General features: G+C 40.8%; 1 protein-coding gene, 1 long non-coding RNA gene and 2 other non-coding genes across 6 annotated transcripts; 3 read left to right on the forward strand and 1 right to left on the reverse strand.

Moving 5' to 3' along the window:
• The first annotated feature begins 20 nt into the window (after positions 1-20).
• Positions 21-27947, forward strand: LOC147156829 (uncharacterized). Of its 2 annotated transcripts, XR_015091605.1 has the most exons (4): positions 21-1503; positions 3590-3690; positions 24489-24562; positions 26862-27947. It is a non-coding gene; the product is annotated as an uncharacterized LOC147156829 (long non-coding RNA). The 2 variants fall into 2 exon arrangements; XR_015091604.1 differs by lacking the exon at positions 26862-27947 and having other exon boundaries at positions 24489-25535.
• On the reverse strand, positions 133-27346 carry LOC147156830 (cytohesin-3-like). Of its 2 annotated transcripts, none has more exons than XM_086063998.1 (13): positions 26932-27346; positions 13085-13167; positions 12124-12188; positions 11946-12012; positions 11685-11803; positions 9708-9788; positions 9506-9618; positions 8742-8890; positions 8517-8628; positions 5973-6049; positions 3283-3354; positions 3057-3211; positions 133-2108 (listed from the first exon to the last, which is right to left on the reverse strand). In XM_086063998.1, exons 1-13 carry the CDS (start codon positions 26948-26950, stop codon positions 2036-2038), a joined length of 1185 nt encoding a protein of 394 aa, XP_085920124.1. In that variant the 5' UTR covers positions 26951-27346; the 3' UTR covers positions 133-2035. The 2 variants fall into 2 exon arrangements, with proteins under 2 accessions (XP_085920124.1, XP_085920123.1); XM_086063997.1 differs by lacking the exon at positions 26932-27346 and adding an exon at positions 13258-13433.
• trnav-uac (transfer RNA valine (anticodon UAC)) lies at positions 4982-5054 on the forward strand. The gene has a single exon. It is a non-coding gene; the product is annotated as a tRNA-Val (tRNA).
• Positions 5770-5842, forward strand: trnav-uac (transfer RNA valine (anticodon UAC)). The gene has a single exon. It is a non-coding gene; the product is annotated as a tRNA-Val (tRNA).
• Positions 27948-27977: the final 30 nt, after the last annotated feature.

The raw sequence follows: 27977 nt of genomic DNA on the forward strand, positions 1-27977 counted from the left end.
GGGGGGGGGGGGGCACAAAATCTAGTTTGCGTCATAAGGAATACTGTGAATTTAATTTTTGAACTGTACTATCAGTTACTTTTATACATACATATATATATATATATATATATAAAACTCCTGTATCAGGACTATAAATAGATGTTTTGCTTTATTTGTTTTTAGACAAACTTGTTAATTCTGCTCATATTCTCTGAATTACAGTCAGCAATGAGTACGGATTGTGTTTTGTTTTGCAACTTTTTGACAGAAGTTGAAAACTTGTATTATTCATTTAATTTAGCATGTCAGCATTTATACATTGTACAAGGTAAAATGCCTTAAAATACATTTTGTTAATGTCAGAAATTGTATTGTTGTCTTTGTGTGTGGAAAAACTGCACTGGAATGGTTGCAAAGTGATGGAAGTGCTGAATTCAACAAAAAAAATTATTCGGTTACAAATTTTGTATTTTTTACCAAATAGATTGTTATATCCATGTGTACACCATACAGTAAATAAGCACTTAAATCAATGCAAGCTTGTAACCTTCTTTTCAAAGGTCTAGTCATAAAAGTAAAAAAAATCAAACAACCAAAGAACTGCTCAGTGGTCAAATATTTTTCTTCTCCAAATCATGTAATGCATTGTTTTTTTGTTACACTCACACCATCATTTTGCATCTTTATTTAGACACATCTTCATGATTGTAAAGTGTCGAACTGAACAACGAATGGCCACTTAACACATAAAAACAAAATATATGTACATCATATACATGCAGATTGAAAATTGGTGATTTTGTTAAAATAAGGAAATAAATTACAAAAATAATCACGAAGCTGGATCTTCAAATGTGTTTATGCAGCTTGTGTTGCTACTCTAATGACACAAAATAATTGTAATATAGTAGTGCAAATTATTCCCAATCTGCTAAGCAATATTCCAACAATGGGAATGCGTATTTTTCACAAATCAAATATTGTACACTGTCACAAATAAATTGAGGCAGTATTCGACTTTTAGGTGGAATTTCAGGGTGGACCTAAAATTCTCTGCAGGTGATCTTAATTTGCTGTTTTTATTTTATTTTTTTACCCTCACAAATAAAGACTGATAATCACCCTTTTCGTGGTTTTGATACACAAAACCCTAGTCTAGAATAGAATCCCGTCCTCCGAGGCATACCTCTCGCGTGATCTCTCAATTGAGGACGAGCATGCAGGCACTTCCGGGTATTCGCCGATAGTTGCTGATGCCAAGTGTTTCCGAAAAAGTGTAAAATGGTGTCGGTAAGAAAAACGAAACTTTCTTTAAAAACACATCCTGCCGTCTTGGGATAGCAGTTTTAAGTAAAACAACAAAAACAAAAAACAGCCATATTGGTTAGAGAGGACAACGGACATTCAGTATTTTGTATTACTGTATTTACCGCCGCCTTGTACGTCAATCAGGGCGCTTCTATGGTTGACTACATTGCAGTCACGTCACAGTAGACGGAGCCAAACAGTTCGAGAGTCCAGGTAGTCGGCTTTCCTAACATTAAGATTTTTGGTTTAGATTTTTGTTGTTTTGTCTTATGCATTTATATCCAAATTATGTTTAAAATGTTAAGTTACAGCACCGCAACATATCTTTGCGCATTGCGTTAGCATTAAGCTAGGGCACTGTAGTTCTGTTCAGGTCCATCCTAACATTTCACCCCAAAAAACAATATTCCTAACCCTTTTTTAGTGTATTAGGGTTGCGTGTTTGTCTATAGCTACGAGTAAATCAGTGCGCTTTGCATATACAAATCAGACCAGCTGATTAATTATTTTTGAGGCTTCCCATCAGTACGGGAAAGGATTGTTGAGCTTGGTACCCTCCAGCTGAGTGAAGTACATGTCATTCCTTGTAATATCCTCTAGAGGGAGCCAAAGTCTTTCCAGACGTGTCCCACCAAAATGTTCTTCATTGCTTTCAACCCAGAGCTGATCCGCAGGTGAAAGTTTGATTCTGCTGACCTCGGACGTGGCAGTGATGCAAAGGAGAGACTTTGAAAGAAGCCTTTGGTTATTTCTTATTGGCTATCCTCCTCTTCCTGGTGGCCAACATGTCGTAGAAAGGATCTCTGCTGATGCTTGCTCTGGGAAGATTGGAGAGAAAACATTACTGAGCAAAGTAACGATACATCCGATATAAAAACTGTATGTAAAAGGAAGCGCCACTGCAAGAGCCCTATTAATGAAAGAATATGTTCTATTCAGATCTGACCTTTGTGGCGTTTGTGCTTTGTGAAGGTGAAATTTCCATCTTTGGGGCACTGTTTTCATTTACATGCATGTCAATGCTAAGTGGATTGTAGCACCATTAGAGCACACTGGGGTTCCGTAATAAAATTTAGAGTCCTGAAATGCCATCCATCCATTTTCTATATTGCACTTGTGCTCATTAGGGTCACATTAAGGGTGAGTTGGAGTACATGGAAAAACCCATACAAGCATGCAAACTCCGCATAGGAAGGCCAGAATTCAGAGATTCAAACCCCCACATGCAGCTGCATCGCCACACTTAGAAATAAAGTTTATTTGATCCATTCATCCGTAAATAGCATGAATTATTGTATTACTCAAATTAACTATTTACAAAGGATTTGGCCCGTTTGTCCAGTTTACAAATCAAATGTTGCACATAAGTTAGGCCGCTCCTGATATCAAACCCGCTTGTGTGTGCACGTGTGTTTGCTTGCACTAATCAAAGGGAAGTGAGCTTATCCGACAAAGCAGAAGTCACCTTGTGTGTTATCTGCGTAGAAGTGTGAGAAACAGACTCCTGGTCGGTCACCAGCGTGTGCGTGTGTGTGCGTGTTCCCATTGTATCTTTGTGTTGGATATTCGTGCCACACACACACACACACACACACACACACACACACACACACACACACACACACACACACACACACACACACACACACACACACACGCATGTGTCAACTCATCGCCAAGGTCACCCATGAGAAGCCGACACATGGGATGTGGCTAAGTGCCTTCTCGGTGTGTAAATGGATCCGCACAAACACAGCCGTGCTCACTTGATGGATTTGATCCATTCCTCCTTCTCCTCGGGCGTGGGGGCCGATATCCTGTAAACCACGTGGTTGCCCTCCACGACGCGCCCGTCCGCTTCTGTTTTGCAGGCCTTGATGACCTGGCCCTTGTGGTTGGGGTTGTAGAGCTCGAAGCAGTTCTAGTAGGCATATCAAAAAGCCAAGACCATGTGAAAATCGGTCTCAAAGTAAGAAAATGTAAGGAATTTACCGGTTTCCTGGGCTCGTCCACTTCTCGGATACTCAGGTTCTCCAAGGGGATAATCCCACGTGGCTCTTTATCCTGGAATGAAACATCAGCATTACCTGGCCATCAATAAAATAATTAAACAGAATGCAAATGACTAAACAGTTAGTGCATCGTGATTCAGAGCGTAAAATACGTGAATACACACACAAAAAAAAAGACGGTCACATTAACCCATCAATGGTGTTTCGCATTGTGTGTTAGCATTAAGCTAGTGGACCTTGTTAATACACAACGTTTAATTCTTGTTGTTTTGTGTTTAATTTGACAGCAAAATTCAACTGGGACTGGCAATAAACAGCCTGAAGCTCTTTCCCCCCCCCCCGAAGAATTGTTCACTAGCTGCCAAACTGATGCTTGTTGTGAAGCGAGGTGAGTGAGTTTGCTGCCGCTATCTCACACGCCAAATGTTTAGCTTGCAACTAAAGACAAAAAATTTGGGCCGAGCGATGACTGGCTCGATGTACCCAATATGTTATTTTGCTGTTATCTTGTGGCATCTTGGAGTGATTCGAGTATACAAAAGTAGTATCTAACTTATGAGAAAAAATGGCAACTTTTTCTTCTGAATATTATTATTATTATTTGTATCTTAAATTTTCATTCTAAGCAACAAAAAAAGCATAACTTTTTTTGGGGGGGTGGGGGGCAAAACATGTATTTTCTTTTTCTTTTCTTTTTTCCTCAGGATGTTTTTTAAAAAAACATTTTTTGTATTTTTTTAACACCAACAAAATAACATGCATTTTTTACACGCAAAAAGGGAAGAAAAAAATAAATACATTTATAGACGGTTTAAAAAAAAAAATTGTCCAAAAAAACACTGTTTTTTTTCACAGTGCAATGAAGTGTAAATACAAACCCTATTTTAATTTTTTTTTACAAAAAATCCCCCCAAACATTGTCTCGATTAAAATGGGCGTGCCAACAATATACAGGTCATACTAAATACAACACACGGATGTACAATTAGGTCTACTGAATTCTGCAATTGATCTAAATACTATCATGTGTCATTTACCTTGAATTAAATTTACTATGACACTATTCTAATAAAGTTGAATTGGATTTGCTGTACAAATTCCTCATTTCAACCGGAGGTGAGAAAAAGGTGTCGATGCGACACCTTGAGGTGGCGACTTAAGTGTTTTCCCTGTTCATCCTGGTCACGTAGGGGACAGTGCCCCAGGGAGACCTAAGTAACCCTATGCTCTCTAGCCTCCTGCTCCTGCACTATTATAGGGCCAGATGTGTGTGTGCGTGTGTGTGTGCTTCGACGTGAGGACCTCGAGGAAGTGCCCTCCATCCTTCATGTCATCTTGCTACTAATGAGGGGGCACACGAAGGGGAGTGTGTATCCATCTAACACGCGAATGTTCAGTCATGTACGTGTGTGTGTCCGCGTGAGGGGGTTGTTCTTACAATGCAGTGTGTGTAGTGACATGCAGCAGGTTGAAGCATTGCACGGGCCCAGATGTGTGGTGTGTAGCGTGCAGATGTTTCCCATGAGGGTTGATGTTGGCGAGAGGTTCGGTCAAAGAGCCAAGCTGGGAGGCAAAAAACCTTTTGACCTAACACTGCATGTCAGCTATTTATTTTTTTTTTTTAAATGCCGCTGCTCGAATAAGACAAGCCAACTAATTGTTGTGTGTTTGCCATATGTGGTTCTATAGTGTAGTGGTCATCACGTCTGCTTTACACGCAGAAGATCCTGGGTTCAATCCCCAGTGGAACCAATGTCTAACCTTTGGCCCTGGATTCAGTCATTTTGCTAATCCAGTAGCCTGGATTCAGGTGTGTGTCCTTACTTGTGTAGGCCCAACCTCCTATATCCAAATTTGGTCAATTTCATATTTTGTCACAAATCTATAACACTATTGGCCGGTCCCCACATAGATGTTTAACCAATCTAAAGTGTTAATCTTGTTCTCTCTTTGACAATGCAATATTTTTGGTTTCCTGGTTTTGGAGATGCAACCATTCCACCCGATGCTAGTAATGCATCAAGAGTAGTTCTATAGTGTCGTGGTTATCACGTCTGCTTTACACGCATTCATTTGTTACAGATTGTGCGTTCCATTTCATAAATAGAGAAGTAACGATAACGGAAATATCACGATATTATAACTGCCACAATATCGTCACAATATTAAAAGCAGCACACCTGTTAATGATAAATCAGGTTGGTTTCCATTTGTGCAGTTCTCGCACCCCCTGGTGGCTAGTTTTTTTTTAGTGCAGTTTAATTTTCATAAGGGATGTTTTGGCCCCTCTATGTTTAAAATCCACGCTATTGGTCAGATGAAGGGGAACGTGATATGCTTGTGAACCAACTCAACATGTGGAGGAACTTAATGTGTGCGCGCATTAGCAAGTAAGTGCCTCTATTAGCGATTGGAGGTGATTTATATGCCTTTAGTGTCTATTGTCTTTGATCTTTTCTTTTCATCTGGTTCTGTAGTGTAGTGGTTATCACGTCTGCTTTACACGCAGAAGGTCCTGGGTTCAAACCCCAGTGGAACCAGTCTTTATTATTATTTCTGCACCTCATCATTTTAAGGATCACATGTGATGTGACGTGACGCTTGACCACAGACATTTGCATATAGGTTAATCCTGTACGTATTGAGTCACATATAAGCATATGCACTTACGGTTGTGTATTCAAAGTAATACAGGCAGTTGTCAGTAAGTATAAACCACCTCCTCTTCCACGTCTTCACCCTGCCACCTGCACACAGTGAAAAACGAGAACAAGGGTTCGAGTATGATTTCCAGCTGAGTAGGTCACCCGGGATATAATTCACGATTACCTCTCACACGCACTGCTGAAATGCTCTCACACATCATAATAAAACACCAACCCACACATAATGGGAATCCTCTCACACAATATCCTGAAATGCTCTAATCTAATACCGGTACATTGAAATGCTCTCACACATGATACTTGAATGCTCTCATTTAATATAATTAGTGCTCTGACATTTCATACTTACATGATCTCATATAATGTATGCAATACTCTTCTTTAATGTGCTTAAATGCTCTCATATAATAAGATGAAATGCCCAAACATCATATTGAAATACTCTCATATATTGAAATTATATTTTTAATATACTGAAATAGTCTCATATAATATGCAGAAATGCTCATACACACCATACTAAAATGCTCTCTTAAAATATACGTTAACACTTAATAATAACTATCTGTTATAACTAGTTAATAGATCATTAGTAAACTTTTAATTAATGAATTATTAAGGACGTGTTGTTTGTTAATAGTTTAAGGATTTACAATGCTGCTTTAAGATAGTTAATTCATTAATAAACTGTTAGATAATGAGTTATAATTAATGATTTATAACTATATCTACTAAATTAGTAATAGATCATAAAAAAATAATTAGTAAATTACTAGTGATCTGTTGAGTATCAGTTAATAGTTTATATATGTTATTGGAACATTATTCTTAAATTGCAACTATTCCTCATTGACTGTTGGTAAATAACTCATTAACGGTTTACTAATGATCTATTAACTAGTTATAACGGATATAATGTTGAAATTCTGTCACACACTACACTGATATTATCTCATTATATTGAAATGCTTTCTTATTTAAAAATGTTCTCACACATTATATTAAATGTCTCCCATTTAATATATTCAAATCCCCCATAAATATATATGTTAAAATGCTCTCACCGTCACACATTTGAAATTGAAATTCTCTCACATTCCATTCTGAAATTTGCTTATATATTAAAATTTAAAAAATTCTGAAATTGTAATAATATACTAAAATCCTCTCACACATCCGACTGAAATTCTTTCACAATTCAAACTGAAATGTTCTCATATCATGTATAGAACACTCCAAAGTTGTTTGATGGGAGTTGAGGTCAAGGCTTGTAGTTCTGATAATATAAAAAGCAGCCCAGCCCTTTATTATTTTTTTGCATACCAGGTCAGGCTGGCAAATAATCGCTATATAATGGAACAGACTTGGAGGCAAAAAGTGCCGAGTTGCCTTTCTCCTCTTAAAGGAAATATCCTTTTGTCAAGGCGCACAATCCCGCCATCTGCCTGCATCGTCTAACAAAAGTAGATTATTTGGATTAGAGGATATTCAGTGATGTAATTAACCTGCATAATACAAAACGACATTATGGCTTAGCGCTATGCACAGCCTGTAACATGTCTGCCGCAGACTGCACCAAGCAGCCGTTAAACTGATGCAATCAATATGTAATGTTCACTTGACCCAGATTTTTCGGCGGGTGTGAAATCAACATTATTAATATGAATAAAAGTCTGCCCTGGCTGTCGGTTTCACAAGCGCAACCAAAACTTGTAAATACAGCATGTTTCCAATGAATTATAATTGAAATGTATTTTCCTGCCTTGAAAAATACTGTACTGGCCTTTCACTTTTTTTTTTATTATGAATCCAATTCTGGTGGCAGTTGACAACTGTTGAATGTGAATAACTGCAATCTACTGGTTGCCACTGGACACTCGCTGATAGATTGAAACACAGCAGGATGCTCAGTCCTGCTATCCCGCGCTGTGATCGTATTTGTCATACTGAACTGGCACCAGTGACAGGAAAACGGAGCAATTCATTCATCCGACACAATCCCAAACCAAGCGGCGTCCCCTCTGATGCAGTTCAAATGAAAATGGAATTCAGTGATGGAAAAAAAAAAAAGCCAGACCTAACTTGCTGATCTGGCAAGTGCTGCTGGCCGGGGACTAAAAAGCAAGCGCCAGAGAATGCAGAGGAAGTGGGGGGGGGGGGGGGGTGACGAGGTGGGGGAGTGGTGGGAGTTAGTGAGGCCAGCAGGGCAGGACCAGAGAGACAGGATAATAAAAAGGGGAGAAGGTCTCCATTATTTCTCTACTTGAGCAGCGACACAGCATGTGGGCACGCATTCCCCTCAAGTCCGTTCTCTAAAACATGATCTGACAAGTGGGGTGGTCTCCAATAGTAAAAAATGAAATGCCCCAGCCAGAAGATCCTTTGTCCCTTTTTTTTTTAATGTATGCTTTAATAATACTGCTAGTAATAGTTTCCAATCATGTTTGTTATCTAAAGTGGAGAGATGATTTTTGGATTTGTAGGGTTGAGCGATTTGCCGAATTCATCGATAATTTCGGGTCAAATTGCCCGAATTGTTTTTACATACCAAGCTTTAGGAGCCAGCCTTCTCTGTCGGGGTTGAAGAACGTGTGCGTCAGATCATTCCCGTCATCCTCCGGGATTTTGAATGGCTCGTTTTTGATGCTGTCGTAAAGGTTCTGCAGAAAAAGGAAGGGGTGCGGGGTGGCTGTTAATCAGAGTAGAAAACTGCAAAGAAAAGGTTAATTCATGACAAGGGGAGGCCACCGTGGTACCAAAACCAAATCCTCACCCTGAGAAGCTCCTCCGGCAAGTCTCCTCCTTCGTTGATCCCTCTGTTCATGGAGATGAAACGCTCCACGGGGGGCTTGTCTCGTACGTTGGGGTTATGCAGGCTGGTATTCAGCATGATGATCGCAAATGACAGCACGTAGCAAGTGTCTGAAATAGAGATAGACCGACGTGGGCTTCTTTTCAAGGCCGATACCGATACCGATTAGTAGTAGCGAAGGAGGCTGGATAACCGATATTTGGAGCCGATATTCATTTTCAGTAAAAGGGAAACAAATATTAGATAGATAGATAGACAATTATTTTGTTTTGCCTCATGTATGCACAAACCAACCTCGCTCCCCCTATAAAACATGTTCAAATATTTACTAGCGTGTTGTTGTTGTTTTTACTGTGTTAGTTACCGGACTGTGTTCTCACTCCGCCAGGTCGTGTCTTTGTGAATAATGGATGTAGCGGCTCTTTCCTCATCTGCCGCGCGGAGCTGTGATGTTGTGTGATGTTACTTAAATCTGCTTGATCCTTATTGAGCTTCAGTTACAGCAACTCTTACAGCTGGCCGTTCTAAATGGCCTTCGCTAATAGTGCATCCTGTTGTCAGTTTTTACAGCGTATTGGACTGAAAGGTATTCACAATGCTTCAACTTTCTCACAATATGTTACGTTGGGCCACTTTCTCATATCTCATTGTTATTATTGTGGCCGATGAGTGCGGAAATCCAGATCCATTCCAAAGAGCTAACATATAATTTCAGTGTGTCTGACCTGTGGACTGGAAGACCCCGGGGTTGCACTGGCAGTAGCGCGACGCAAAGGCCTCCATCATGCGGTCGATCTTCTGAGCTTCACCCGGCAAACGGAAACTCCACAGGAACTGCCTGGAAGGCCGACAGGAAGTAAGGGGCTGATTCCCGCCGGTGTCACGGGCTGTCAGGATGCGTTTAACGACACATTTGTTTTCGCTGACCGTAGCGCTTGGACGAGGTTGAGGTCAGCAAACTCGTGCAGCTCCACAAACGCTTGCAGCACCTTGATGTTGAAGTCGTCCCTGGCGAACGAGCAGACGCATTCCATGTCGGAAAAGAAAAAGCGCAAACCATACGCAGCCGAGTAAACAGGTGTTGAAATGGGGCCTTTCCTCAGCATTCCTGTCATGATTACTAATTTATTCGCACAAGATGCTGAGCGGTGGCATGTGGAAGCAATTTAAACAGCTGGCCTGTGCTTTGCATTTCCAGCCCCCTCAAGGTATTCGGCGCATGTGCCGGACTGATGAAAAACAGCTAAAACCAAAACCACACACACTGCAGTTTGTTGGGCCGTCGGTGGGTTCTGCGCTGAAACCTGTCCCCCCGCTTACACGATCCTCCATCGTCTTTTTGTGGGCCAGAGTTTGATCTTTTAAGCAAAGTTCTGATACAGTAACATTCTTCAACTATTTGAACTGGAGGTTTTGAGTTGTTTGACGCCGGACAAAATCAGGCTATTGAGTCATTTACATTAATCCCAAAGGAAAGTGCATAATTCGAACAGATCTACTATTACTATATTTTTTTGATAACTTTATTACAGAGGGAGAAAAATTGGCAGATTAACTCATTTGCTCCTATAAATACGTTCTATGTTAAATGGTTTAAGTGTCCCAAATTCGTATTTATACGTTTTAAATGTTTGTTTGTTTTATGCTTGAGCATACAGGAAGGCTTTGAAGCAGCCTCTCAACTGCACAAAACGGTTGAAGCTATGGTAGTTATTACAAAAACGGCCAGCGGGTGGCAGCAGAGTAGAAGAGATCAACCAGGGCCATGTCGAAAACAAGCGGTTTTACCCACAGTTCGAAGCAGATTTGTGAATCATGATTAAACTTAGCTATACGCTAATGCTAATTGCTGCAAAACAGAAACAGATAGAAATATACTTTTTTTCTCTAATCTTTTTTGCGGGGTTGGTTCCATGTTTTTTATAGTAATAGAGCACAATATTCTTTGGGCCTTTCAAAATCAGTCAAAATCCAGTAACACAGCCGGGAGCGAAGGGAATTGCTTCAGTGAAAATGGCTGGGAGTGAATGAGTTAATTGCGGAGGGAAATGTTTGAACCTCATGATCTCATTATCGAGACGAAAGAATGTTATATGAAACATCAATATAAAGTCTATACAGGCCTTGATTGCGCCAATTAAGAGTCCCCCATCCATGTGATTATTTAATGCATTATTTGAAATTGATTGCATTTATTTTCTTGTGCCTCTTACTGTGATTCCGTGTGTTGTTTCTGCTTCCCTGCTGTTTCCCCTCCTCGGTGTGTAATGACAGGCTTCTAACCCATGCAAAAGCCCAATTACTGATAATTAGAGAGTGTCAAGCCACATTCTGATTTTTTTTGTATGGTAGGTGGTCCCTTTGATGAGGGCCCACGAATGAAGCTTTTTGGCAACCAGTGCCCCCCCCCCCCCCCCCCCCCCCGGTTGGATCACCACATACTATTTCCCAATGTGTGTATTATTGTCTCAACTCAGACAAGCAGCCTGGGTGTGAGGTTTTGCTTGGAACAAAGGAAAGATGATACCGACTGTATGTATTGTTTATCCGCCCAAAAAAGAATGTCATCATATTTCTAGTTTTTGATTCCATTCTGTAGCGAATTCCATAATGGAATGAAAACTGATCTTAGCTTTTGTCCCATTTGGAGTACAGTACTGTAAAACCATTAGATCATAAAAGTGTGTGGTGACCTTGTAAAGTGGCTACCATGGCAACCTATCTGCACCCTTGTCAATTCTACCCCTTTTGGGACCTTTCCAAAAATGGGGAAATAACAAGATGGCACTAGTCAAATTGGCCAAAAGCAAACTTGCCAGTCCGTAGAAATTGTTGCGACAATAAGACCGTTGGAGCTAAGTACAAGTGGTCAAGTAAGCTACGGAGCTGGATGCTCCGTCTCACCGTTCGCCGAGGTAGTCTCCGATGACAGTCTTGTTGAGACCCTCGCCTTTATAAAGGAACTGGGCAATGTCTTCTGGAGTGTGCTGAAGAAGGTCGTTCTCCAGTAGGAACTGGATTCCCTGGAGAAAGGGGGAGGGAGAACAGAGGGGGGTGAATCCCTCTCAAAGAGCTAACATCAACCATTTCAAGGTTCACTGGCGGCTCTGAGGAAGATGAAAAGGTGCGGGCAGCGAAGAAGAAGAAGACGAAGAAGAAAAGTACCTTTTTAGGGTCCATGTTGAATTTCTTCCTGCCCATTGCGATCTGTTTGTTTCTCTGGGATGTTTTGCTGGAAGATTTGTTTGACATGGACAATTAGCAAATAGGCGGAGCTACAACTCTAATATACTGCAGTTACAATAACTGAAATGGAAACTTGACCTCGTCTTGCGCATCTTACCTCTCGCCAACACATGTCAGCTGCTCAATTTCTGTCATGACCTCGGCGATCTCAAACTTCAACCTCTGCGTGCCGGAAATATTGATGAAAATGAGTTGCAATGTAATTTGAAAAAAAAAGAAAGAAAGAGCCAAATTCGTAATATTGTACTTTTATTTAGCAAAATTATTTCTACGAAAGACATGTAGCGGGGGTAGACTGTAATGTTTGATCAATACACTCTTATTGATTACTGTTGGGTCAAAAGTAATCCAAATCGTGTGAAATAGCGAGCCCAGCACTGAGTCCAGAAGGGACTGAGCCAATGCGGTTATACCAACTGCTTTGGGTTGAGAATCGGACCCAGCATGTTGGGTCAAGATTTTGAAGGGGGTAAAAATTACCCGATAAGGCTATCAAGAAATGGGTTGCCGGATTATCAATACAGCAGTGAAAATGAAAAAAAAATATTAATGTTATTACCATCATTTTCTAAGACTAAGTAACTTCCCTCAGTTTGGGGTCACCGCTGACCACAACCTTAAAACTGCTGGGTCAAAAATAACCCAATTTTGGTAAAAAATTGGACCGACCTGCTACTTGGGTCAATTTGACCCAACATTGGGTTGTTTTACATCAAAACATCCCAATTTGTAAGTTATTTTGTACAAAAAAGGTTGTTTTGTAAAAAAAAAGAAAAAAAAAGAAAAAAGTTTGCCAAATTTACCCAAGCAGCAGATTGGTCCAATTATTATTATTATTTTTACCGAAATTGGGTTATTTTTGACCTAGCAGTTTTAAGGGTGCAGGACTTGAAGCCCGATCCCTGCGCCCAACATCAGTAGTTTTACCTACTGAGCCATTTCAGTCGCCCAAAATTACCCCTACGAATATTTTACTTCAACGTCAACGTATTGGATCGTAAACAAATTTGTGACCTGTTGCAAAAATAACGTAAACCGTCGCAGAGTTTCGCGCACACCTCAATGTCGTCGAGTAGCTCTTTTTTCCTGCGCCGGATGTTGCACAGCTCATCCCTCTCCTCCAGGGAAAGATCCTCGGGAACTGAAACACATGATGGGAGAAAACACAGCGTAAGCGCACACGCATTTGTACACAGTTCACATCCTCCCGTGCGCACGGGCGACAACACACCAAGATCACAAGGCAAATGGAGGGATCGCATCAAGTCGAGGGAAAAGAGAATCCAATCTGGCACCTCGGAGCTGCGAATGATCAGCAAAACATGACCAAAAAAAAAAGTGTTTTGCTGCCAATCGCTGCTGCTTCACTGACTGTTTCACCTCGTTTCGACGGCGCCAGGCGCATCACGGGGCGATATCTTCACTCTTAATTAACTCGGCAAAGAGAGAGACAGGGTTTTAATTAATCCACTTCAAAGTGACTTGGCCCACTCCTCCTTCTCCACTTGGCCCGAGGGGATAATTCTATTAATAAAACCAATCCAGATTAGCTTTCTACGACACTGGATTCTGCGATTTTAACTGCCAGCTCCAGGAAAAATACGAGAGAGCAGAACGGACGCGTCACTTCTTTATCCCGATCCATCCTACGAAGGCACATTAAGTATGTTTGATCTTGCTTCATTAGGCTAACGTGGTAGAAATCTCTCCGCAGGGCTAATATCGCCGACATGTTGGGGAGGAAAATAACATCACTGCCTCAATTAATCCTGCACGCTGTTCATTTGTCAGGCACTCATAATATGTTATGGACCCAAGTCAAGAACATTGTAAATGGTGAACCTGCCGATTAGGCATTGAACGATTCTGAAAAATCAAATTGCTATTTTTTTCCCCCTTTAATATCGCGATTGTGATTTAATATGTGATTCTTTTTTCAAGGTTCTCTTCCTATGTATACATTTTTCAACAAACACAAGCAATTAATTTATCTGTGTTACAATAAACAGCCGTAAACAAAAATCAGTATGTCACAAGTCAGAATCAATTAATTACGATATTGAATTTACTTGTAATTTAGTAAAGCTGTTATGTTGTACCTTGACCGTAGCTGTCATTCATTTAGTGTTGATTAGGGGCAGATGTTTTGCCCCCCTTTATCTTTTTTTAAAAATAAATGAATAAATAAATAAAGAAAATGAACAATACAAATGAGTAAATAAAATATACATACATAAAGAAAATAAAAAGGCCTACCGATTGCATTACTTTTTGGACATTCTCAATGTAAAATTTCCCAGTTACCACCATTTCCCTTGATTTAACATTGAAACATTGACCCAAAAGAGCCTCAGTGTACAACTCTTGAATGACGCATTTAAATGTTTTTCATTTTTGCGTCTTTTGGGTCACTTGAGGAAAAGTAATCATGTTTCAGGGTAAAAAAAAAAGAATGACCTTATGCTTGATCTCGCTTCATGAGGCAAAAGCGGCACAAATCTCTCCGCACGGCTAATATCGCCTAAATGTTGGGGAGGGAGCTGATATAGAAAAAAAAAAATATATCACCAGTTTTCATCACTCCCTCAAAATAAGCAAAACAAGGTCACTCAGCTCAGAGGAAAGCATTCATCCCACTTTTACTTCACAGCTTATTAGGAGAAGAGTTGCCACACGTTTCAATGACCTCATTGACCGTATTCCTGAAACACTGTATTTAGAGTCAGGGAAACTGCGGGGGGTAAACAGCTGTGGGATTTCCTGTGTGGGACCTGCGTTTAACACGTCTTAACTTTAGGGCCATATTTCGTTTTTATTCCCATCTGCTGTCAAAGCACCGCGACAGAGGGAAGGAAAATAGAGATGTTAATCAGTGGTTGTTACCGACGGCACTTGTGCAACTATACTACGAGTGTGGAGGATATTAAAAGCCAATTAAGGGATCATAATCAAGAAAATGTCAATGCTGCTCATAGTTTGGGGAGTGGGGGGGGGGGGTCTTCTGCTCCAACTTTGTGCAGATGTTTCTGGCCTGCTCAATTAAATCAGGCAGATACTGTACAATATCGGTAGAAGTTGTTCCAGGACCATACTTATATCTCAAATCATATTTCCCCATTAAAATAAATAGAAGTGCCATTAATCTGTTCTGGCCTCTTCCGGGGGGAAAAAAAGAAGCAAAAAAATAGCACTCTATAATAAAAAAGTATTTTATAAAAGGATGTAGTAATAAAATAAAATGTAATAATAATAATAATAATGATCAGTTTGTACATCGTGATTTAATGCTTCATTTCAATTTGTTGTGCTTCTCCACCTGATGTGACTGGTTGGCCACCTGGACCAATTAATTATCAGTATGGTGCAATAATATTGGTAATTTTTCGGAGAGGATAAAGAATATATGGCTGTGAGTATTGTTACTGTATTATTTTGTGTCTATGTCGAACATTGTGTTCAAATATCCATCGCTCAAAGGGTTATAAAACAGCAACTATAGATGCTAATCATTAGCCCGTCAATGGCATTTTCTATTATGTGTTAGCATTAATTTAGCGGGGGCATTGCTAAGGCAGGTTTTTTTTTTGCTTGTTTACAAAACAAAACAGGTATTTCTCTTTGTTTTATGTTTAGCTTGATAGTAAATTTGAACTGTATCAGTAAGTAAACAGCTTGGAACATCTTTTTTGAAAAATTCTTCACTATCAGCAAAACTGCTGCTTATTGTGACGTGAGTTGAATTCACTTTGCCTTGTGCTAAACGTTAACTGTCTTTGAGTCTTGCACTTGTATCCTAGCTTGCTATCCTGTGCATGATAGGAAGTCTCGTGAACGTATTTCGTTGTCTATAGTGGGCTCGCATAATATTCGGTATTCCAACAATCACATCCATTTAGGCAGGAATGTAAACTGTAACAGTAATCAAGCAGCAAAACATGGAAAAAAATATGTCTTTTGGCGATTATTTATACTGATGATGTGCCCGGAGGCCCTACATTAGCTAATGAGCTAATGTCTACTCACGACAGCAACGGCACAACATGCATGATTACAGTCTTGATTCATTCCAAATCTAATGAACGGTAGACATTGCTCCATGTCGTAAAAGACCACCGCCATTGTTATCCGACTGCTTCCATTATCCTCCAACTCAGGCCTCTTATGCCCCGCCGGATCTTATTGGTCTCTCCAAACTCATAAACTCGACTGTACAATCAGCACTCGCATCTTTGCGCCAGTGGATAATCTTGTTTGCAAATGGTGGAAGGGGCTTTTCCGCAGAGGTGGCCTGCCAATTCCATTTTTAACACACTTTCATCGGTGACCTTCCATGACTCATTTCTTAATTGGGTTTCTTCGGGAAGCGGAGAAGAAGGCGCGGGAATTACAATACCGCCAATACGGGCCTACTTTATTGATAATATACTAAAATTCATACCACTGTGAGCTTCATATCTTTGTTCCTTAAAATTCGGTTATCATTATATGATGTTGTATGTAATTTGCAATAAAGAATTCAATTATTACTTAATCCATTTTATAGCTGTAAAAACTGTAACAGTGGGTTGAGAGAGCCCAGAAGATTTAACATCCATCATGTGTCCAACCACACAAGAGGCTCCCATCGTAATCTCACCCACAACCCCCCTCAAAAACAAATCCCCCTAAATCTACTTTTAGGAGTAAATCCCCTGCCTCTCTGTGCACCCGAAGCGAACAACTGCCCCCCAACGAAACCAAACCACCCACTGGCTTTAACTGCTTTCATTTAAATGAATGCGCCCAAATCTTCACTTTCTTAACTTGCCTTCAAAGCCAACAGCAGCAATCATGCAGGGATTTCAGTTTCACTTAATTGGTTAGAACATTATTAGTTACAGTCCAAAAAATGTGTTCATCTATCTATGCCACCAACGTATTGTGACAAGCAAAATAATTACATATTTTTTTTCCCAATAGATAGAAGAAGATACAATTATCGCAGATATCTGCAATGCCCTCACAGGGCCAAAATCACAGATGCGCTTTTCATCCAATTCTTAAACAGTAAAACGCATAGAGCACACTCACGCAAGGAGAGCTTCTGTCGACCACAGCTCACAGCCGAACTCTCACATTCCGTTATAAAGAGTGCTAATTTCCTTATTAAAAAGCGTATTACAAATACAATTTAGTTTTTTGACGTGGGGGGGGGGTAGAACAGACTAATGGCATTTCCATTCATTTCAATGGGGAAAGATGATTTAACGCAAAACAATCTCAATTTTTTTTAGCCTGATTACGATGTTTAGCAAAAAAAAAGAAAAAAAAAGATAAATCAGCTGATTAATTAAAAATCATTAATAAAGGAGTGAGGTGGGTGAATGTCATTATCTTTGTCTTATTCCAGATAATGGATGGATGGATGGATGCATGGATGGAATGTGTTAACATGTTTCTAAAAAAAAGAAAAATTTGCCGGTATTTGCCAATTTAAAAAGTGCTAGTATGGGATGATTAAATTGACCGGCCAATTTATCAACAGGCCCTAGTATGTAATAATAATAATAATAATAATAATAATAATAATAATAATAATAATAATAATAATAATAATAATAATAATACCTATTGCAACATTCTTGTTTGGTGGTATTCTGTGAGAGTTTTCTTATATAAAATCCAGCATGTGCCTTGGCCTAGTAAAGGTTGGGAAACATTTGTTATCCAGCACATGGAGCTCGAAGAGAGTGAAAATCCCACGCTCACTTAACGCGGGCTGCTGTGTGACAGGGAGTGGATTTAGCCATGGTTCCCTGGCTTTATGTAGCGACTTAATGTACTGTAATGCTAAAAAAAAAAAAGATGACCCCTGTTGCTTTGCTTGGCAGTACAGCAAACAAGTGGGTCTCTAATCTAAAACCCACCACTTCCCCCTCATTGCCTCCCATTGTATAAGCATTCACATTACAACACATGACGTATAGACAGACAGACAGACATGTGGTGAGACATACACATGCTGGAAGGCCAGCTGGCATTAATCCCGCTCACTCCCCCCCTCCCCATCCCCATTCCTCTCAAAGCCCCAATATGAGCGGAAGTGTGATGTATGGGCGGCCTATACGCAGATGTTGCAGCTGCCCGATTCTAACCTACTTTGGATAAAAGGAAGCACGTGGAGCAGCGGATAGGCTGTTTGGCGTTGTGTGCTACTCGGGAGTGTTTGGGCCTGGTGCCACGTAGCAAAAAAATGATGGGCTGTCATCATAATGGAGGAAATGGAAGTTATTCATAGACTTGCAATGCTGTCAATGATGGAGCAAGGGCTGAAGAGGGAATCGAATATAAATCTTAGGTGTGCATACAAATATTGCTTCTTGTACTAACTGTTTTATTGGCTGTTAATTTGTTGATTCAGGGTTTTTTTCCATTATAAAAGATGACATTTTCAATATTTTATATTTGAAGATAATTGCTGAAAACGTGGAAAAATGCTTTCCTTGATGGTATGTATGTGTGTGTGTGTGTTTTTGAAGGGCCGTGGCTAAGATGGCACCAAATTTCAAGTCCAGCATGAGTTGCCCCATCCCCAAATAAAAAAAACAAAAAAACTTGAGCGCCTTCATTTGCATGAGTGGATATCTTGCGCAAATGTAGCGCGCAGTTATGCAACTACTCCCAAAATGCATCTTCCCTTTAGAGAATATTCTGTTGTGACCACTTTAGAGCGCCTCGTTGTCAGCCATGAGTGTGTGCATGAGAAGACAGCAGAGATTTTGTTTTGTTTTTAAATAATTCATGTATTTCTTTTTTAAGAGGTCAACTTGACAAACTGAATTTAGAATGGGGTGTCAGGCTGGCGTGGCTTCTAAGAGCGCCTCGTCGTCAGCCATGAGTGCACGCACATCATAGAGAGAAGGCAGAAGAGCAAGGGGTGGAGTTACTTTACTATTTTCTCCATTGAAATGAACTGAAATACCATAATTTAATTTTAATTTCATTCATTTGAGCCATCGTTTGGCTGCAGGCACCAAACCTAATCGTAGCAATAAATCAGATGTACAGCGCAGTATATTCAAAAATCATTATAATGCATTGACTCTCCTGACATTACATGGTACTGCGTCTATTTGAGTCATCCACCCAGAAGCAGCAGCTCTCTCCCAAGTTTGCGTGAGAGGAAAGATTCGGGGAGCTTCTAGTGTTAGTTTTAACTACCTCACAGAGGATACGGGGCTCAAAAGAAGCTGATTGCTCGGGTTAATCTGCAGTTTTTGGGGATGGGGACCTCCTGCTGAGAACGCATTTGCAATGGGGGTGGTCCGCACATGATGTCCTCATTCGATCACACATCTGCTCAGCATCAGCGCTATGATAATATATTGGAATCCATGGTAGGATCTGAGAGGTTTTGCCGTCGTATGTTGGCAGGCCAAAATCATCATCGTGTGAGGATTTTGATCGGCCTGAGAACGAAACACACTGATGTTTTTTTTCTTCTTCTAGCATCTGGACAGGGTTAGGGTCAGTCCAAACATCTCCGCTGTGGTTCATTCATTGGTGACCATGCAGGATTTAGACTCTACTTGAGGCATTGCGTTTAACAGTTTATTATTGCATCCAGTGAGCTTTTTCAAACTGATGTCATGATTCCTAGCGACGGCAAACAAAAAGCATAGATGTGACGCGGCGCCACGCTGACACGTGAAGGATCATTTCCTGACACACACCTCTGCTGCCTGCTCCAGGCGTCAGTCAGGTGACGGACAGGAAGCAGAATGAATGTAATAATCCGCCTGATAAGCTCGCCGAACATTATTGCGATGTGTATCCAGCTTGAAAAGCAATTTTGAAATGCATTTGCCAACTACGGCAGACGAGTTCTCCGATATTGTCTTTGGCTTTACAGGATGTACAGCTGACATCCCTTGTACGACCTTCGGGGTGACCCGTGCTTCATCTGTCTTCTGCATAGGACGAGTCACGTTTAATGCAAATGTGCAAACATTGTCACAGAGAAGAATAAAAACATGGACTTGAACATGAAGAAAGTGCAGGAAATTAAATAAATGCGCGCCAGGGTGTTTTATTAAGTTAAAAAATGAGCTGGGTGTTAGTGCGGTTCTCCATTACAAGTAAAACAGCCAAGAAAAAAAGAAAAGAGTCTGGAATCGAAACACTGTGTTTTGTATGGTCAGCTGGAAATCTACAACTGTCTTTGATTAACAGCTTTTCTTCCATCTTATGGCATGTCAGTTCCAAGCAGGTATCCTGAAGTGAATTGAGGAGCTTCAGTTAGACAAAAAATAGTGCTTTCCCGCTCTCTTGTCACATTTAGACAGCTACACAGTAAATTTCATAGAGTTCACTTAAAACATTCTAAAAAGACTATGTTTGGTCCCAGTCTGAACTAAGAGTAAACTTTACACTTGGAAGAGAGTAAACTATTTAAAAAAAAATTTAAACCAGTTGAACCATGCCAGTCCTATTGTGTGTCAGCACATCGCTGGTGTCAGGTGGAATCCTTACCTCCGACCATTTTTGATCTCCTTTTGGACACACCAGCAATGTTATCTAACAGTAAGCATGGCATAACTCAAGTGATAGAGTGGCCGCCTCCCATGCTAAAGGTTGTGAGATTGTTCCTGAACCCTTGAGTGACTTTTACTTCTTTTTTTTTACATTTATTATACACAATATTTTACTCTCTTCCGAGTGTAAAGTTGACTGTGTTTGGACTGCGACCGAATATCGTCTTTTTCAGAGTAAAATTTACTGTGTATGAACCTTTTAACGGGTGGCGTCAGTTACTTGCAGATTTTTGCTATTGGCCGCAGAGTTCTGGCCATGGCTGCAAGATTAGCGGGGCCACAATGTACTTTTCACTGTTACAGTCCACTTGCATTGGGTTCAAATGACGACCAGCTCCAGCAGGTAGAGCTGGAGTCGCACATCAAGGATTCTCACCTGAACGGAGTTCTGTACGCTACTCGGTGCTATTCTCGTCAATTTTTTGCAGTGCCTTTTCCGCACGGACTTTGAAGAGCTTCTCCTTTCGCCGAGCAACAAAATCCACGAGAGACTACGTCTCTGTTGAGTGTTGCCTCGCTCGCGAACCCATCCCATCCACCTACACACACATTTACACACACTACTACCATGGTGATGGGAACATGCGGGGAAGCTTTCGCAGTCTTTCTCCTAATCAGCTCCATATGTAGTCTCTCCTCTCTCAGCTCTTAATAGTAAAATGTCTTTTACAAGCTCCCACTCACTCTCGGGCGCATTTACTCGCCGTTACTATCTGGGTCGGTGCGTTCGGCACGGAGCATGTGCCATAACATACAGTATATTTAATCTTCTACTGTTGCCCCACAAACCTTGTAATCTCGGCAGTCAAAAGCAATTCTCGGTCTTTACAAAAATCTGCTCTTAAGCCTTTAAACAACGCAACTGGGCTAAGGTTGTTGTGTAGTCAATCTTTGCAGGCGCACAAAGGAGACATATTTTGTTTTAAGACAGACTGCAAGACATTTTGGACGGGGTGAATTCAATCTGGCTCAATGCTTTTATAGCAAAGTATTTTTCTTCCCTGCAGCCGGGCCAACAACAGACATTAACAGGAAATCAAGAGTTTTTATTTCCCCAAAAAGACTTCAACTTGAAAACAAAGACGGTCGGGTCACAAGACTGAATTCATTACTTGAGTGCTTTGTCTCGGAGAGTTATAGATTCCTTTGGCTCCCTTTGTTTGAGCTATTGTTACCGAGCGCCTGAAACTCATTGTGATGTTGTAGCGATTAATCTGCCAATTTGGAGTTTGTTCAATGATATGTTCAAAATGTTGTTTTTATTTCTTTTTTTACATACAATGCCTCGTCAACTGTTTTACTGCCGCTTCTCCTCTAGGGACTATATAAAAATTTTTTTTACTTGATTTAACAAAACGGCAGTCAAATTGTCATTTTCTGCCATCCAGCTTTTCTCCCGCAGTCAGTCCAATTTCGAGCTGCCCCAAGTGACTGACTGGTGCCATCCCACACACTGCGCCTACAGCCACAACAAAAGAGCGTACCCTAATCACACGACTTCCCCTTCCAACCCAATAATTCCCTCAGAGGCGCAGTGCTAGATGCCAAGAAGTCACACACACAGTGAGTGGATTCAGGCTTTTTACAAAAGCTGCCTTCGGTTGACTTTTTTTTCCCAGCAGTTTCAATGTCTGACTTAAAAAAAAAAAAAAAAAACGCAGCAAGGAAAGCAGCAAAAATGTGCACATGGCTAAGTACACCATTAAAAGGCACTTCCAGACAAAACAGCTCTTCAGTTGCTAATCACACCCCAAGTAAACAGAAATCAATTGATCTGTGAAACTGGAAATCTCATTTTTGTACCCAAAAACAACAAACGGGGCAGAATAAACAAACATCAAATCAGTGTTTGTCTGAGTGATCAAACACCAATAAAAGGCAACCAAAACCCAACGAATTTGTGGTCCTTTTCCATTTCTCCGTCCAGCTGTAAGATAAAAACACATTCATGAATTGCTTACCCACCCGCAACGTTGCTTGTGCTTTATGTAAACTGCAGCAGTTCTTTTCAGGAAACGCCGTAAATACAAAACGACCGAGGCCAGTCGTCAGCACAAATAAAACACATCAGAGCAGTTGATGGTTTTATTCCACGTATAAATAAGAATTGATCACAAAACGCAGGCCGAAGTGCAGGAGGATTGTGCACTTCTTCCTTCCCAGGACCACATGACTGTCTATCGACAGCATGACACCCCTTAAGGGATAATTGCGTTGTTTTTACTGTGGAGCTCATTTACTTTTTATTTGCGGTAAATAAAAATGCATGTTAGACGCTAGTACTAACACAACATGGGGAGGTGCCCTGGCTGGTTTTTCATTTGTATAAATTAAATACTGGAGAAGAAAGAAGTGCTCAAATAGAAACACAAGCATGAAATTTGGCAAACCGAGACATACTCTTCAAAAATACTGCTGGCCTCACAAAATTCCTAAATGGTGGCCGAAAAGACAATTTTGTTTTTGTTTTCTCTTTATAACTCAAAGTGCATTGAATTCAAGCCTGATAAATGTACTAAAAAAAGTTGAATATAAAGTTGAGTATTGTGGATATTTTAGTACAAAGTGCATATTGGTTACAGTTCTAAAAGTAAGCCAAATTATGTGGAATCGCATACCCAGTACTGGGTCCAAAAGAGACTGAGCCAAATGATGCGGGGTTATTTATATCCAGCACATTGGGTTGAGGATTTGACCCAATACATTGGGTCAAGATTTTGATCCAACAAGGGGTAAAAATCACCTATATTGATGAGTTAAAGCTACCAAGAAATCGGTTGCCAGGTTATCAGTATAGCTGTGGTTAAAAAATGTTTTTGTTTTTTTATTACAAACATTTTCTAAGCAGAAGAAGAAACTTTCAACTGTCAGTGGTTGTCCAGTGAATCACTTGCACAATATGTTTGTCACAGTTTTAACACTGGATGCCCTTCCTGAAGTGAACCCACACTCTTAAAAACGCTGGGTCAAAAAATAACACAAGTTTTGGTAAAAATTTAAACCAACCCGCTACTTGGGTTCATTTGACCCAACTTTCTAGGTTGTTTGTACAAACAACCCCAACAATTGTGTTGCTTTGATGCAAAACAACCCAAAGTTGGGTCAAATTGACCCAACGGTCCATTTTTTTAACCAAAAATTGCGGAGTTTTTAAGGGTGCACCCATTTTGATCACGGATGAGGACCTCGGGTCTCAACTGAATGTTACCTGCTCTGACTGGGACTTGAGCCCTGATCCCCATTTGCAAAGTCCGTAGTGTTACCTACACCCTTAAAACTGCTATGTCAAAAATAACCCAATTTGGCTGAAAAATTGGACCGACCTACTACTTGGGCCAATTTAACCTAACTTTGGCATGTTTTGTATCAAAACAATCAATTTTTGGGGTTGCGTTGGACAAAATATACCTTGTTTTATATAAAACAACCCAGAAAGTTGGGTCAAATTGACCCAAGTAGTGCGTCAGTCTAATTTTTGACCAAAATGTGGTTACTTTTGACCCATCAGTTTTTACTTCAACTTCGACACAACAACAAAATGGCAACCAGATTCAGCTTTTCAGCCCGCCCAAATCATTCAAACGAGTCTGGTGAATTGATGCTATACAGTCCTATCTGTCTGTTCTCACATCTGAGCATATGTTGCACAGTTTGCGCACTTCCTCCAACCATATATGTATAAATAGTGCCAAATGCACAAAACACACATACACGCAAGTGTTAAAACGCATCTGCTGGCAGTGCTGCACGAAAGCAGCCTGCAACGCCAGCAGCGGCGCCTGACAAATACGCAAAAGTGCGATGCGCATGTGAATAGGATAGAATTCAATCTGGCACGGAGATGCGCAGGAATGTGACATATTGTCGTGTATCTGCTCTCATCTGACAGGCTCCTCTCTCGGGTTGGTGACAAACTTATCGGCCTGGCGACGCCCACCCTCCGCGCGATACCCTGGAATGAAGGTGTGTGCATGTGAGCAATGTTAAGTGACGTGTGCAGCGGTGACCGTGCGAGCAGCCCGAGTGCGAGTCAGGCGGCGCTCCCCATTAGTTTAACATTTATGGTAAGTTATCTGAATAATTCATTCGGCGCCGGGGCTGTTTCCAGTCTGATCACAAACAGCATGTCTCGGCGCTCTCTGACAGCCCGTCACATGATCGACACTGACTGCAAGGGTGTACATTTATAGTTACGTGGAGTGGGTTTTTTTTAAGTACAGTTTGGCACGCACGTCAGAGCTTGGAGTTCCGCATTCGCAAACAGATAAAGCAGTTTGCAGCTCCTCTATAATGGTAGGCGCGTGGATTAATAACATTAAGCGTGCACAGCGATATGCCACATCGAGGGTTGTCAAACTTCACGAGCCACATCGTCGTTACGGCAACCATAAATCATGGCATCTTGTGGCTTCACGGTGCCAAAGAACTACTTTAAGTTTACATGGATTTACATTTCTGCTCCCGCAATGTCAAGCACTGTGTGCGCTCTGACCGCCCTGATTTTAATGGGAAAGAGGGGAGCCGCGTTGATCGGCCGTGAGTCGGCCGCATTCCGTCCCACGTCTATTCCATCTGTGCTAGTCAAGCAAAAGAACCAAACCAAAACCAAAAGAAGGACAACTCTTGGAATTGCGCTGGGCATGAAAATAGGAACCAAAGAATTAAGATTCAATGGGGGAGTTATGGTGGTCCAGTTCAACTCCTGATTAAATACTTAATAATGAATTTGTTTTAAACCCACAAACATCCAGATTTTTATGCATTCAATGGTCGCTTGCTGCTACATTTAATCTCACTGAGCATCCAACATTGTAAAGACAACCAAGACCATAAATGCCACTTGGTTTTAATGAGCAACGGGCCATTTCCCCATGCATCTTTAAACCTAAGTATGGTTAGGCTTAATGAAATGAGTCTGATGCGGACCTAAATTAATTTTTTTTACTATACATCCAGATTGGGTTTGAGGATTGGGGTGGGGGGGGCATGATGATGCCTGTCAGCTCTTGGTAGTCTCTCACAGTTCAACCGACAAACTGTTATCAGGCCAGAGCCTGTTTACGTTTGCGTTCAAGGTGGTTGGGATTATCTGATGGAGGATACGCTTGCACGTGTGATAAGCGAGACAGACGGATGGCAGTGGTTGTGGTCAACGTGACACAGGCAGCAGTGCAAAAAAGGCAAATGGAGGCAAAAATATTTTTAACAGCATTCATTTGACTTGCTGCAAGCCTCAGCAATCCTAATAATGTGTTATTTTATAGAAATGTATGCGTAAATTTGTCTTTAAATATGAAAGAATGGAGTTAGTAAAATCAAGAGTCAATCAAAAATGCTTTGAAAATTGAGTTTAGTTCATGTGAATCGTACACATCGGAAATAAAAATAAATGTGTTATTTATTGATCGACTGAAACTGTATATTTGCAATTTGGCATTTAAGGACTTTTGGGGGCGGAACCTATCCGCCGTTAGTCGCTGAAAAACTCACCAAGTTTCTGTTTTGTACTCAGGTCGAAGCCATGTCTAATATTAAGCTATGTCGAAGTGATGGGAGGAGCATCGTTGAGCTTTTCCTAATATAAAAAAAAAGTGATTTGCTGCCATCTTCTGGCGTCTATAGTCAATTCTAAGCGTTTTTTTGTTGGGCTTCAAGTTTTCAAGGATAATGATACCTGACTGATACTTTATCTTATTTCAAAAATTTTAATGCAGCGAGAGAGCGAGTATTTTAAATTAAATTAAATTACTATACTGAAAGTTCCATTATGCGCCAATGCTGTTCTAAAGTTCAAAACTCGGCATCACCAATAAATACATAACACAAATTGGTTACGAAAGTCTCCTAATGCGTTGGCACGTGAGTGTAGCTAGCGAAAGCAACTGATTTGCTTGACACACTTTTCTCAGTACTATTTGTTTAATCCTCAGTTATCATCAGGTGACATTCGGTAGCACTGGATTTCATCACCCAACTACAAAGGAAGAAAGAGCTTGTTTGTCTGACTGCCATCCATTTATCTTATCAATTCCACCCAGTTTGTAGACTTCAAATGGAAGATTGTGGGAGAGAGAGAGAGAGAGACTTTCAACCTTTGCAACAAGGGCTTCAAACAGATTTAGGGAGGGAAATGTGGATAAATTAATATTTTTGTTTTGAAAGGAGCAAGCGTGGTCACATGATTTGAGCAAGGACATTGGATTACCTGCAGGGGGGAAGCAGCTGTTTTTGTATAAAGGTGCAATTATTTTTATTTCATTAGTGCATGGATGTACACATAAGCGTCCATCCATGCCAGGGAGCGAGTGGGAAAGGAGGAAAAACATCCTTACCGTGATTGTCGTCATCCATACTGATTGGAGTGGAAACAGGGCAGTCCTCCTCAAGGTGTGTCCACACAAATATATATTCTTCCTGTCTTATTTGGATTTTTTTTTTCTCTCTCTCCTCGCTGACAAGCCGGCGTGTGTGTGTGTGTGTGCGTGTGTGTGAGGCTGTCAGACGTCTGGCCGGAGATAAGCAGATGACGGCGAAAATGAAGCCACTATACGAGTGCAAAGTGGCAGCAATCTGCCCACGGATGAATGTTAATCAGATCCTTAATTGCGAGGAAGGATGTGTGAAATAGAAGTGTGTCCCCCGCGACGAGACTGCTCTCTCTCTCGTCTGATTCATCCTCCGCGAGTGCCGTTCACGTTCGCTCCGCTGCAACCGCTTCGCCGTCACCAAGCCCCGCCCCATGCAAACAATGGACGCGCGCGCGTGCACGCGAACGCGAGCACACACGTTCCCTGTTAAACGAATGAGGACGTTTTGCGTGAAATGCTGAGGTGACGCCGGCCGGAAACATTTTTGTCGACACAGTCAAGTATTCAGAGTAGATTTCAGAAATGTATCATTTGACTTGTTTTAAAGTAGCGTATTGTTTCTTACTAAAAATACAAATTATAATACAGGCAACACAGTTGCCTAGTGGTTAGCATATCTGCTTCACAGCCTATTTGGAGATTTGGAATGACATGCAGGACAGTAGTGCGAAAATATAGAGTGAGTCAATTTGGGTGAAAACATGCACAAAATGAATTCTTAGCTCTTCGGTAGTTTTGTGCCATCTTTGAATGGGATTTTTCTTTTATGCAAAAGAGCCCTTTGATTAAAGTATGTGGTTATTTTTGTTTGCTTCAAAGCCTTTGCAGCTGAGAAGTCGATCTTTTATGTGCGTTTGAGCAAAAATACAGTTCATGTACTTTAAAACAGATTTGTATCCATATTTAATCTGGTTAGGAAGTGTCCAGTCCTATTTGGCCCCCTAGTAGCTCTGACGTAAAATTGTGGCCCCCTCCACCCATCCCTAATATAGGATCTACACCCTCCAATG

Source organism: Leptonotus elevatus, chromosome 20, assembly GCF_054856555.1.
Source record: "Leptonotus elevatus isolate MCC_2025b chromosome 20, RoL_Lele_1.0, whole genome shotgun sequence".
Lineage (NCBI taxonomy): Eukaryota > Metazoa > Chordata > Actinopteri > Syngnathiformes > Syngnathidae > Leptonotus > Leptonotus elevatus.